This window comes from Neofelis nebulosa, chromosome 13, assembly GCF_028018385.1.
Source record: "Neofelis nebulosa isolate mNeoNeb1 chromosome 13, mNeoNeb1.pri, whole genome shotgun sequence".
NCBI lineage: Eukaryota > Metazoa > Chordata > Mammalia > Carnivora > Felidae > Neofelis > Neofelis nebulosa.
In genome coordinates this window covers 61,431,203-61,444,647 of record NC_080794.1, presented here as the reverse complement: position 1 = coordinate 61,444,647, position 13,445 = coordinate 61,431,203, and the positions used below count along the sequence as shown (strand labels likewise).

At 56.3% G+C, this 13,445-nt stretch overlaps 1 protein-coding gene across 1 annotated transcript; it reads left to right on the top strand.

Annotated features, from left to right (window-relative positions):
- The first annotated feature begins 1,834 nt into the window (after positions 1-1,834).
- Positions 1,835-8,139, top strand: SFRP5 (secreted frizzled related protein 5). The gene is made up of 3 exons (XM_058697374.1): positions 1,835-2,471; positions 4,597-4,674; positions 6,373-8,139. The coding sequence occupies exons 1-3, from the start codon at positions 1,952-1,954 to the stop codon at positions 6,717-6,719; spliced, it is 945 nt and encodes a 314-aa protein (XP_058553357.1). The 5' UTR covers positions 1,835-1,951; the 3' UTR covers positions 6,720-8,139.
- The last annotated feature ends 5,306 nt before the right edge of the window (positions 8,140-13,445 follow it).

Here is a 13,445-nt window from a genome sequence, read left to right as displayed (position 1 = left end):
TTGTCTGCAAAGTCCTGGTTCTTGTACCATTACTACACTCCACTGCCTGGGCCTGCAGGGAGAGGTCCTGTACCTTCTGGCTTTTCATCCACAGAACCTCTTCATGCTGGGGGTTGGGAGAGGAAGAAAGGAGGGCAAAGGTCCTCTGCCTGTTTCACCTGAACCCAACTAGGTCGTCCTGGACATCAAAAGCCATCATTTCCCACCCTGGGCTCCATCTGCTGAATTGCTTCTGTTTCTTCTGTCCTGCCTTTTGTCTTTTTTTCACAACTAGATCAGATAAAGCATCCCATCTGTGGTGTGTACACCACACCCCAAGCCTTGCACATAGTAGGGGCTTCATGTGTGTCTGCTGAACATTAGGAAGAGTGGCCCCTCACCCGTCTCCACTACCACAGGAAGGACAGATCCATGGGAAGACAGGAGCCTTGGAAACAGTCAGGAGGATGGGGGTAGGAGGTATAAGGGCAAGAGTGGAAGGGGCAAGCACAGACCCAAGCCCCAGACTTCCCCAAGCCTTCCTACGAGACACATTCCCAGGGGACCTCCCCACCAAAGACCGGGGAGGTCAGGTCTCAGGTCAGGCTCTCAAGAAGAAGCTTCCCCACCCCCAAGCCTCCCTCCAAAGGCTCCTCCCACACGAAAGCCAATGGAAGGCAGGGGGCAAACATGGGGTTCCTGAATGCCTCCTCTCTGATGCCTCCTTGGATATCCTCAATTCCTTCCTCCTCCCACAGCCATTCCTGTCCTGGGTTGGAAATTACCTTCGGGCAGAGTACTTAAGCCCCGGCCTCTTTGGAGCCCAAGCCTGGATTCAAATTCTGGCTCCTTCACCTATTAGCTATGTGACTGAGGGCCAGTTACCTCACCCTAAGCACCCCATAGCCAGTAGGCCTGCAGACTCCGAATCCAGACCTCCTGGTTGTGCCCTGGCTCTGACTCTGGAACCAGACCACCAGGGTTCAAGTCCTGGCCCCTATCCTTACTTAACTTCTCTTTGCCTGGATACTTTTATCTGTAAAGTGGGGATAATAACTACCCACTCGCCTTATTATAGCATTGCTCTGAGAATTAAACAGGGTAACCTATGCGATGTGCTTAGAACAGACACAGTAAGGATCCAATAAGCATTAACTAGCAATAGAAATAGTGGGTGATAAAGCCGTGAAGTACTGCGCCGTGTCTACGGCCCTGGGAGCTCCATGAATGGCAGTTATGATTACCTGCGCCCCCACTAGGCTACGATGTCCCTGGAGGTGGGAAGTCCTGGGTCAGATCCATCTCTGATTCCCCGGCAGCCAGCACAGTGCCGGGCACCAGGGGGAGTTCAGACAAATGCTCGAGATCGGACGGGTGAAGAACTGCCCTCCTGGAGCAGGAGGGTGTGGGCAGCCAGGAGCCTCCCGCCAGGAGAAAGGAGAACCGAGGTGTCAGGGAAGAGAAAACAGAGCGGAGGGGGAAAGGCCGAGACGGACAGATAAGCAAGTGAAGTGAGTGAGAAAAGGAACAGGAGAGGCTGTGGCGGAGGGAGATAAGGAGGAAGGATGGAGAACTCGACCTGCGACGTAATGCCCAGGGAGGCGAGGGACGTGAGGACGCCCCGGGAGCGGCGCGAGGCCGGCCCCGCGCTGAGGCCGGGGAGCCGGTGCGCGAGAGAGGGGCGCGCGAGCCGGCGCGGGGCGGGACGCGCGGGAGCCGGCGGGAGGGGCCGAGGGGGCTCCACCTCGACTCCCCGCCGGGGCCGGGGGGCCGGGCGGCCGGAGATTGGCTGGGGCACGCGGCGAGGCCGGGCCCGGAGCCCCGAGGTGGGAGGCGCCAGGATCACTCGGTGCGCCCGGGAGTCGAGCACTCGGGCCACCTCGGCGGCGGCTGCAGGGGAGCGGCGGGGCGGCGGGCGCGCGCCGGGGCAGCTGGGGGCGCCGCGCACCGAGAGGCCGGGGTGTGCGCTGCCATGCGGGCGGCGGTGGGGGGCGCGCGGGCGGCCGCGCTGGCGCTGCTGCTGGGGGCGCTTCACGGGGCGCCGGCGCGCGGCGAGGAGTACTACTACGGCTGGCAGGCCGAGCCGCTGCACGGGCGCTCGTACTCCAAGCCGCCGCAGTGCCTCGACATCCCCGCCGACCTGCCGCTCTGCCACACCGTGGGCTACAAGCGCATGCGGCTGCCCAACCTGCTGGAGCACGAGAGCCTGGCCGAGGTGAAGCAGCAGGCGAGCAGCTGGCTGCCGCTGCTGGCCAAGCGCTGCCACTCGGACACGCAGGTCTTCCTCTGCTCGCTCTTCGCGCCCGTCTGCCTCGACCGGCCCATCTACCCGTGCCGCTCGCTGTGCGAGGCCGTGCGCGCCGGCTGCGCGCCGCTCATGGAGGCCTACGGCTTCCCCTGGCCCGAGATGCTGCACTGCCACAAGTTCCCCTTGGACAACGACCTCTGCATCGCTGTGCAGTTCGGACACCTGCCTGCCACCGCGCCTCCAGGTAGCGCCGCCGCCGCCCTCGCCCCCGCGCGCTCCGACAGCCCCGGGCGCCCGCGAGCTGGGCCCTTAGCCTCCCGGAGATGGCACCCCACCACACACACACACACACACACACACACACACACACACACACACACACACCGCCTTCGCTCAGCCGTGCGTACCCCGGGAACTGTCCCCCACAGCCTTCCAGCCTTCCCACCTCCCACACACTGCCAGACTAGTGCCTTCCCAGGCTCTGGACAAAGCTCGCGGGTTCTCCCCATTCCAACTCCGTTCCCGAAGACGCCCCTGGGGTCCCTGGCAGCGCCCACCTTCCTAAACCTCTGCAATCCCTGGGTAGCCCCAATGCTGTCCCCCCATCCTGGGGCATCCCCATAAATGCCTTGTGGCCTAAGCCCAAGAATGCCCAGGGTCGCTAAACAATGCCCAAGCCCGTTCACCTCCTCCACAGCTCTGGACCCCAGGGCACCAAAACAAGGATCACTCCCATCCCGTGTTGGGACCTCGGGAAGGGAGAAGGGCGGAGGGAAGGGGTTTAGTGAAGACTGGGGTAAGCACGCTCCTGGGCTATGGTTTCCACCCCCCAACACTCACACCCCCCATTTTCTGCACCTGGGAACCCCAAATTCTCCCACTCTCTTCCCCAATCCCCCAGGTTGGGAGGCCTTGGGGTAAAAGCTCAATGCAGGAAGAAAGAGCAGATTGCCAGCGTCTGCCACTGACAAGGAGCCCTTGGGAGAGCTGCTGAGCTTGGAGCTTCGGTTTTCCCATAAGTAATATAGGAAGCCAGCTCAGGTTCCAGAAACCCGTGAGATCCTACATGCCACCTCCCAACCGCCCCCAGTCCCATTACCCCTAGTCTCTCCCTGGCCTCAGCCTCCCTTCCCTGTGCGCCCCATGGCCCGCCCCAAACGCCAAACTCCTTCCAAGCAGAGTAAGCCTGGGCTGGGCACCAGACCGGGGAATAAACAGCGGCATGAGCAGGAGAGCTGTGTCTGGGCAGTTTGTCAGGAGTCTAAGGAGCCCCTGATGCTGCAACTTCCCCAGGAGGCAGCACTGCTTTCCCCTTTTCTTGTCTGACCACCCTACCCACCCCCTCAGGGCTCGCCTCACCCACACAGCCCTTGGTCCTGCACCCCCACGTCCCCTCCTGAGAGTCAGGTAGGGGTCCTGAGACTGGGTGTGGAGAGTGTGGAGAGAAGGGAAATACCCTGTGCTGGGGTCAGGAAGCAGGGGAGAGACAGCCAGCTCAAGCAGAGACAGTGCAGTCCCTAACAGGGATCCTGGCATGATTCCTTTTTCTGGTTTCCTTGGAACCCCAATATTAACAGCCTGTAAGGCAGGGAAATCCCAGGCTCGGAACCCCACCTGGCCCCGCCCGCACAGTCCCGCCCTCTTTGAAGCCCACCTTCCCCTGTGATGGGGCACCTACCTGGAGGCAGAGACATGGGACAGAGGTCAGGTGCTGTGTGGTGGCCTGAGAACCAGAGGCAGCCCAAAGCGTGTGTGTGGCCAATAAAACAAAATATTTCATATAAAAATTAAGAGTTGTGGCTTCCCTGGAAAAATCAGAAGTTCTGGCCACGCTAAGCCACCCACCTTAGAGGGTGGTCCCCTCAGTTTACCACAGTCCCTGTCCTGGCAGTGTCACTTGTCCCCCACCTTCCTGGACCTGTGTTCCTAGAAAGCCCCTGCAGATTACCCCTACTGCAGCACTAGCCTGGGAGCCTCAAATCCTGAGTCCTACACTCACTTCTCAATAGTTTTGCAGAGTGGGTAGCCACTCTGGACCTCAGTTTTCTTTTCTTGAATAGTAATACTTCATAGTCTGAGGATTAAATGAAACAAAGTTTAGAAGACAGCCCACGTCATGGTTGCAGTTGCCAGGGCCGTGGAGCAGTGGTGCCCACTGGGACAGTTTTGTCCCCATGCAACCTTATCTCTTTTGAACCTCACAACCCCTCAGTGACCATCGGTACCGTCATCCCAGTTCCTGATGACAGAGTGGAGGCTTGGCAGGGGGAGGTGGCTCTTCAGTCATTAGCCTGGGCTCTAAGTGGTTTATTGAACTCTGATCCCCTCATGAGCCTCCCTCGTCTCCACCCCTGCTTCTCTCTTCACAGTGACCAAGATCTGTGCCCAGTGTGAAATGGAGCACAGTGCCGATGGCCTCATGGAACAGATGTGTTCCAGCGACTTCGGTGAGTGTGGAGCCCACATGGCCACTGCCCCATTGCCTCTCCTTGACACACACACACACACACACACACACACGTCCACAACCATCACACTGAATACTAACAGTTTCTGCATCATGGATTCCTCTTAGAATCTGATCAGGGCCATGAACCCTCTCCCCAGAGAAATGCAGCTCTTTTTGCAGGTTATCTCAGGGGCTTCAGAAGCCCCTCAAGGCCATGGTCCATGGGCCCAGAAACCATCCCTGGCCAGGGCTCCTCCAGTCCTCCCTTGGCACTGGCCCACAGAGGGGCCTCCAGGGCTAGATTCCCTTTAGGAGAAGCAGGCTAAGCCCAGAGATGGATGGGGGCACCCGGGGGAGAGATGGGCCCCAGGGTGGAAGTACAGCACCCTCGTCCCTGGGGCACCTCGGCCTGGTACCCGATGCACCGCTGGCCAGGCGAGCTGCAGTCACTTGTCCCACGGCTTCGTCCTGGGGCCTCTCCACTCCTGGGACAGTGAGCCAAGTCTAGTCAGGCCCACACGACCCAGCATGTGGCCTTTGCCAAGTTGACTCCTGTTTTGTGTCTTAGCCTCCCTGTCTGTAAAAAAGAGATAGCAATGAAATCCTTACTTCAGCAAGTCTTTTATGTTGTTAGTCTGTAAAGAGATTACTACTATTGCAAGGTATGTGCGTATCCGAGAGAGGGAAAGAGAGGGGGTAAGGGGAGAAAGAGAGAGATAGAAAGATTTTATAAGTTTCCTTCCCTGGGTGGACAGAATCATTCTCTGGCATCTTCCTGGCTGCTCACAGAGATGGGGGATCCAGATGCCTGTAGAAGGGGGAGACTAGCCCAAGCGACCCCCATGTTCCAGACTCCCAGTCCCCAACTGTATGAAGCTCTCTGCAGCCACCCTGAATGTCCTGATCACCCCGACCACTCAGGCCTTCAACCACCTCCCCCACGCTCACCCCTACATTCACACTCCAGACACACCACAGAAATACTCTCATACATAAAATACACAGCACCACACATCACACTCCGAACCCATTCTACAGTCACACAGATTACAGTGGTGTGTTTGCACCAGCAAGAGCTGGTTGTGCACGCTTCCCGACCTAGTGCTCTGTGATTCGGTTGACCATGGTGGGGGGATTTACCCCATGGGAACCAGCACATGCTACAGAGCGGGCCCCCTCCCTAGGGCCAGCTGTCAAACATTTATCAGCCCATCATTGCTCCACACACACACACACACACACACACACACACACACACACACACACAGAGCCAGAAATCACATTTCAAAGCACCCCCAGAGATCATGAAGTCCAGCCTCCCTCCGTCACAAGGACCCCACCCCCCACCAAACCTCCCCTTCCAGTTGGGCAGCTCCACCTGCGGTATTTCCTGGGGACCCCAACACCCTACTCCACTCCCCACCAGGAGCTGTCCACCCTGCACTTGGTGTCATGGAAAGGCAGGGGCTCTGGGGTTAACCTCATTCCCCCCCACCATACCTCAAGGCTGAAACATGATAGTGCCGGTGAAAGTCTAGCACATGATAGGAGCTTCAAAAATATACCCATATAAGCCCACCTTCCCAAGACCCAGGCTTGGAACTTCAGGCTTGAGCACCAACTGTGGGGCCACCAGCAGCCGGAGCAAACCTGCCCATTCTCACACGGTCCCTCTGTCTACCCACCCCACACACAGTGGTTAAAATGCGCATCAAGGAGATCAAGATAGAGAATGGGGACCGGAAGCTGATTGGAGCCCAGAAAAAAAAGAAGCTGCTCAAGCCAGGCCCACTGAAGCGCAAGGACACCAAGAGGCTGGTGCTGCACATGAAGAATGGTGCCAGCTGCCCCTGTCCACAGCTGGACAGCCTGGCCGGCAGCTTCCTGGTCATGGGCCGCAAGGTGGACGGACAGCTGCTGCTGATGGCCGTCTACCGCTGGGACAAGAAGAATAAGGAGATGAAATTCGCAGTCAAGTTTATGTTCTCCTACCCCTGCTCCCTCTACTACCCCTTCTTCTATGGGGCTGCTGAACCCCACTGAAGGACACTCCTCCCTGCCCCATCCAGCCAGCTGTGCCTTGCTCTCTGTCCCCACCCCTGGGGCATTCTCTCTCTTCCTGCCCATCTGGCCTCACCTCTATTCCCAGGCTGACCCAGCCCTGACAGAGAGCGGTTCCATGCAGAGCAGAGCTCTTGCCAGCACAGGCCCTAAGGAATGGGCATGGAACCCAAGCTGTCCTTGACTGAGGGGTTCTGGAGTCCCTGGGGACTTCTCTTAGGAGCAGAGCTTTCTCATTTGAAAGCTCAGGGTTTCAGAAAGTAGGTGGTGGGAAGAGAGAGCAAGGGAAGCTCTGAGCAGCCTCACGAGGTGGCTTCCAGAACAGACCATGCTGTCAGCTCCACTCTGTTGGTGGGGAGGCCTCGCCTCAGAAAGTCTATTAGGCTGAGCTACTTGGGGGCCAGTCCCCCACCCCCACTGCTCCCTCGTGTCATCATAGCCCCCCCAAAGGAGGGGCATTAGGGTCATAGCACCTTCCAGCTACAGTTCCCCCACCTTCCCCATCTCTTCCCCTCTCCCTTCCCGCTAGACTGGAGAAGCCCAGCCCAGACCCCCTCCCACAGGCTGCTTTTTGGGATTCACCCCTCAGCCTCCGCATGTCCCTTTTACCCTGATGATGAGTAAATTATTGCTACGCAGCAAGGCCATAGGTACTAGATTAGTTGCAGGCAAGGTTTGGTTTTTAATTTTTTTTTTAAGTTTTTAATTAAATCAAAGAAAAATAAGTTGGTTTTGACTAGGTTATTTCTTTGTCAGCTGGTCCCCAGAGGTGGAGAGAGGGAGGGTCAGAAGGGACTTTTAGGAAGAGGCCCTTGTCATAACCCATGGCCTGTCCACACAGGCATACTTGGAACGCCTAAGAGCAATGCCCATGTTCTTGTAAGATCCCTTGAGAGCATCCTTCTCATCCGCATCACTAAGTGAGGGATGGAGATGGCCCTCCTTTTGTTCCTGAAGAGGGAGATGCCAAGATCCCCAGCCTTCTCCCATGGTCAAAAGGCTCTCACAATCCTGCCACATCTCCCTGACAATGTCTGCCCTCAGATCCCAAGAAGGTTGGAGCACAGGAAACTACTCTGAAGAGCCAGGGGTCTAAACATGTCTCTCCTACCCCTTCAGCACTCAGACCCCCTGCTCCCCGCCACCCCCCCCCCGCCCCCACACACACACACTGGGCACTGATCCTGAACTGTAGGGATAATGGTATAGACTTGTGCTACAGGGACCAGAGAATCTGTATCCCCTGGGAGCTGGTTAGAAATACAAGCTGGGGCGGGGGGGGGGGGGGGGGTACCCCAGGCCTGCTGTATCAGAATCTGCATTTTGACACATAAACCTTCAAATCTAGAGAGCTTTTGCAAAACACTGGGCCCCACTCTATGCAATTAAATCTGGATCTCTGGAGGGTGCTCGGAAATCTGAATTTCTAGATGCTCTCCGGGGTGGGATGCCGCCTGTGTTGAAAACCTTGATCTAGATAAGCCAGCCGCTGAGGCAGGAGGGTGAGGGGCTGAGGTTACCTCAGGCTTGGAGCTTCTTGGTCCTGCGTGCGGGAAGGAAGTGGCTATAACAACCGAGGGGCTTCTTCAGTGACTTCAGAGCACACGCGGGCCGCTACCGTGAACTGAATGGGGCAGGGAGGGGAGAAGGCTTAAAATGGAGGCAACGGGCTCCTGCTACTCAGGGAAGGGGTGGTGTGAGGAAATCCCGGGGGTTTGTCAGAAAAGCCGAGCGACGAGGCAGAGGTACCCAGGGCAGGGGGCTGGGGACACCCCAGAGCAGTTTTCCTCACCAGCGACAGTGCGTACAGCTGCCAAGTCCAGTCCAGGCTCCCCGCTCCTCCAAGACAATGGGGTGCGTCCTGTGAGGAGAACCTTGGCTTCCAGGGCTCTCAGAGAAGCAGGCTGCCACAGAGAAGTGAGGCAGGCCAAAGGGCCCACATTCTGCTGTAGGGCCAGGGGAAGCTAACAGGTGGTCTGACAGCCTGCCCGTAAATCACCTCCCTGGGCAGTCAGGTGGCCTCACCACAGGTCAGGAGCAGCAGAGGCCTGCTTGTTTGTCCTCAGCTCTGAGGAAGCCGCTGCCGCCCACCCTCACCCAGAGCCCTCCAGCTCCCTGAATCTGCCCCTTGTCTCCCAAACTCCTACCCCGACCAAATATTTACGGACACTTCTATGGTCAACCAGGACCAGGGATTATTTTTCCACTGAACACACAGGACTCAAAGCAACTTCTGGCTAGAGCACAATAGCGACCTCTGTCAGGTGCTGGCAGCCAGTGAGAGGCGGCGGGCAGGGAGAGGCTCCCTTAGCCCATCCTGGGAAGCCCCGGTAAAGCACTCTTCCCCCGCCCCCCACACAGGGGTCAAGCCCTGCTCTCTGCTCTGCTCCCGACATCTGCTGTGGGACCCTCCCGGCAGTCTCTCCCCTGGGACCAAGAAGAATCCTTCCAAAGACCGGGCAAAGCCCCACGCGGCCTGAGCCCACCCTTCATTTCCTTCAGTCACAACATGCTCCCTCCTGGCCGGCCTGGAGACGGACAGCTGGTGCTGCCCGGCGAGCATCTGGGCTGTGTGTCGGTGAACGGCTGCCTCTGACAGAAACCCCAAGAAACAGTGGGGCTGCTCCACACGAGAGGTCTGGAGATGGGCTGGTGGGAGGTCCAGTCCCTGGCTCATTCTGTCTTCCTGCCCTGCCAGGGGTGGCTTCTGTTCTCGTGGTTGCCTCCTCCTCCCCACTTCTCCACCACATTCCAGGCAGCAGGGCAGGGAAGGGCTTCAAGCAAAAGCAGCCCGTCAGCTGCCCCTGGCCCTTTTGATCAGGAAAACAGTAATTTCCCAAGTCCCACCTGGTAGATTTCCACTACGTAGCTCCTCGGCCAGAACGGAGTCACGTGGCCATCCCTAGTTGCAAGGGAGCAGAGGAAGTCAAGTGTTTCAGTCGGGTGCGAACTCAGAGTTCCAATAAAGAACAGGAAGGATTTGGGGCAGGCTGCTAAACGCTCAGGATCAGGTGAAAAGAGGTAGGAGAGCCCAGTTCTGGGTTCCAATCCTGTGACTTAGATACCATGTGACATTGGGAACACCGTAAAATGGAGTAATAATGTCTACTTCACAGGGTGGCTGAAAAAATAGGGAAATATATGAAAAGCTCCTGGAGCCAGTGCCCGGCATTTGGAAAATGTTCATTAAATGATAATTAATATTTGTTATTAACCAAAGGCCTTGACCTAGCTAGCACAGTGCCTACACATCATAGGTGCTCAGTACATTCCTGATTGGTTAACTAAGAAACGCTACTGGCAGAAAGCCAGGGAAAAGACAGGAACATCTTACCTACCTGGAGTTGTTACTTTCAGGAGGACAGAACCTACACTTGGGAGTTTGCTTCAGAAAATACACACCCAGGTGCGATGTAAGCCAATGGAGGGGAGAAGACATAATACTAGCAATCAAAAAATGTCAAGTCCATGCTGGGTGGCAGGCACTACCCCAGGCACTTTGGTATTATAATTTAATCCTGCCAACAGCCTTTGGAAGTAGGTACTATTATTATCCCCATTTTAATGATGAGGTTCAAAGGCTGAGGTTCAAAGAAGTTAATTAACTTACTGAAGGACACACAGCTGGTACATAGTGGTGGCACTAGGATTTGACTCCCTGCTCTTAACCACTATACTACTGGGGGCGAAGCCCAGCGGGGGTGGGGTACAATGCCTCTGCTGCCCTGCCTTACAGGAAGATTTCTGGGAGCCCTGCTCAGATCCCCCTCCAGGGGCCATGACAGCAGCAGAGAAGCCTGCCTCAGACGGCGGCTTTTCTCCTGACTCCTAAAGCAGCCCACCCCCAACCCCTCCTCCCCTCTCAGCCCCATCAGCATCCAGCCTCTTGAGCCCCACAAAGGAAGCTCACATCCCACAACTGTTTAGTCGGCTGTAATCCTGGCTAAAGTTCACTCCCTGGCAAATCCAACGTGGGGGGTGGTTGCTGCTGGAATGTGTGTGGCTGGGACCCAGTGTCCCAGCCCAGACAGCAGGCTCTGCTGGGGCCCTGAAGAAAGCAGGCGGCCAGGGGAATCCGGAATCCCCAGCCCCCAGCTGTGCTACAGAATGGAATGTGCTGCTCTGGGGTGTTGAAACAGACCCAACCAAGGGGGAGTGGTGCTGGCAGTTGCGGGGAGCTCCCACCACAAGGCTGCCTCTGTTCCCCTGGAGGCTGAGCCCACTTTGCTAGGGCTAGGGATGGGCAGGCCCCTCCAGTTAGCTCAGGGGTGGCTCAGAAGATCCTGGAGCTGGTGGGGGCAAGGCAGAACAGAGGGGAGGGTGAGAGCCAGGACTGTTACGTTCACCCAAAGTTTCTCTGATGAGGCATCTGCAAGCACCTGTGGCACGATCCACACCCTGGCTCCATGGCTTACTAGCTATGTGACCTTGTGCAGGTTACTTGACCGCTCCAGGCCTCCGTTTTACTCACCAGTTAAATGGAGTTCATAATCGAGCCTAGCTTCTAGGGTTGTCATGAGGTTTAAGTAACAGTCGTGTTCAGCACATTGCCTGGTACGGTGCTCTACAAACGTAGGTGTTCTCATGATCTCAGAGCCAGCTGTAGGGGAGATGCTAGAACCACGGCCTCTCAAAAGGGGTGCCTTGAAGGTTCCATGGAGATAAGGGCATGAAAATGGAACTTCGTTTGGCTTCAGCTCTGAGGGCCAGGTGATAAATGACTACAAATTCTGAAGACCCCAGAAACCAGGGCCAGTTCAAAGTCTGCCAGGGCTCACGGGAGACTGCTCCCCACCCCCACCAAACCACAAAAAGATGACAGAACCCTCAACTCAAGCCAGGCTGTGGGAGGTATCTGTCTGTCCCAGGTCTGTCCCAACGGGCACCAGAGCCGGAGTAGAACCTGGCTACTGTCCCTCCCGATGGGTGCCTGAGAACAAATTGGGGACATCTTTTAAACCAGGCATCCAGGAGCACCTGGGTGGCTCGGTCAGTTGTGCATCCGACTTTGGCTCAGGTCACAATCTTGTGGTTCATGAGTCTGAGTCCCACATCGGGCTGTCAGCGTGGAGCCCGCTATGGATCCTCTGTCCCCCCCCACCCCTCTGTTCCTCCCCTGCTCACACTCTCTCAAAAATAAATAAACATTAAAAATAAATAAATAAAAATAATAATAAACCAGGCATCCAATTCTCTGATGGCCAGTCCGTCCTCCAAGCCACCTCACATTCGGTCCTCTCCATGCTGTGGACCCCCGCCAGCTGGAAGACACAGTCCAATCTTGGTAAATCCCTCCATGGCTCCATCTTCCCAGCAGTACCTGTACTTGAAAGTTGTCTATCCCTGGCTTCCCTTCTGTGAAGATCCAGACCCCGGATGGTGAAACCCACGTTTCCCAAGCCCCAGTATCCCATGTCCCAGACGCTACTCATGCTACAGACTATTTCATCAACGTTAGGCATTGTTTTCCTTTTCCCAAAATATTGACTCTGCTTTTTCAAACTACACGCTGGCCTGATTCTTTCCTGAATAATAATCTAAGATTATTCTCTGATTAAAAAAATAAAATAAAATAAAACACCACCGTTCTAAGCCACCCAGGCCATCGAGAACAGAGTTATCTTCACTGTAAGATTGCCAGGATGGTAGTAACAGACTGGTGTTTATGGAGCATTCAGCCTGCGCCAGGCACCGTGCTCCATGCCTTGCTCCATGCTCACTGACTCCTCACAGCTGCCCTAAAAGGTAGAGGTCACTATCATGACCATTTTACAAAGGAAAGCAGCACAGAAAGAAAGGCCTAGAGGCAATGCCCCTGTGGCAACTCACTCCAGCATGGCCGCCGCCGATGGGAGAGCAGGGCCACGTGTGGGGCCGGCCATAGCAGCGCCTGCTCCTTACTGCCACCAGACTGTCCCTGGGTAACACAGGCTGCTCTTGCTCTGAGAAAGGCCCTTCTGGTTCCATCCTCTAATGCTGTGGGGAACACGTATCTTCAAATGGATGGGGTGTCGCTCCCAGACGGGCTGGTCTGGATGATCTCTGAACAGGCTGCCAACTGAGCTACTACCCGCGACACACGCCATCCACGAGAGCATAGGCACAGCACCAGCAGTCTCTCCCCTGGGCCTGCACGATCACTGCTGTCCCCTTTGGTTCCAAGGCCCTATTTTCTGCTCCTCCAACATCTTTACTGTTCCTATGGACCACCAGGCTGCTGAGGCCACTCTGATGCTTTTAAAAGTGAACACGGTCTTCTGTAAAAACTGCCAGGAAGGGGTCCTGGCTGCTTCCCTGCCTCTCAAGGCCCCTCAGAGCTGCCAGGGCTCTCCCATGCAGAAGTTCCTGAGTTAGGAAGAATCGCCACAGACCAAGGCCTCTGTGAGCTGCATATGCAGGGGGCCGTGACAATGTGGCTGCAACCTAACCTCAACTCTGAGGCAGGGTCTCTCCTCCCCTGTTCTCTGCCCCAGGCCTCCGTCTGGAAGACCCAGCTCAAACTCAGCTCTGGTCTGCAAAGTGCCAGGTGAAACCTTTCACTACCACTACCTAACTTCCCTGGGCCTCAATGTCCTTACCTATAAAATGGGGAGAACAGTGCCTACCTCACAGGGCCATCCTAAGGATAAAGAGAATAATGTGTGTAAAGCACTTACCACTGAGACTGGCACCCAGTAAACACCCCACAAACCCTGCTTTCAGAGAACT

What these genes read in the sequence shown, in the direction of transcription:
- SFRP5 (XM_058697374.1), top strand. Translation starts at nt 1,952, where the DNA reads ATGCGGGCGGCGGTGGGGGGCGCGCGGGCGGCCGCGCTGGCGCTGCTG. An exon ending in GCCTGCCACCGCGCCTCCAG is followed by an intron (nt 2,472 to 4,596) that starts GTAGCGCCGCCG and finishes CTCTCTTCACAG; the next exon opens with TGACCAAGATCTGTGCCCAG. An exon ending in GATGTGTTCCAGCGACTTCG is followed by an intron (nt 4,675 to 6,372) that starts GTGAGTGTGGAG and finishes CCCCACACACAG; the next exon opens with TGGTTAAAATGCGCATCAAG.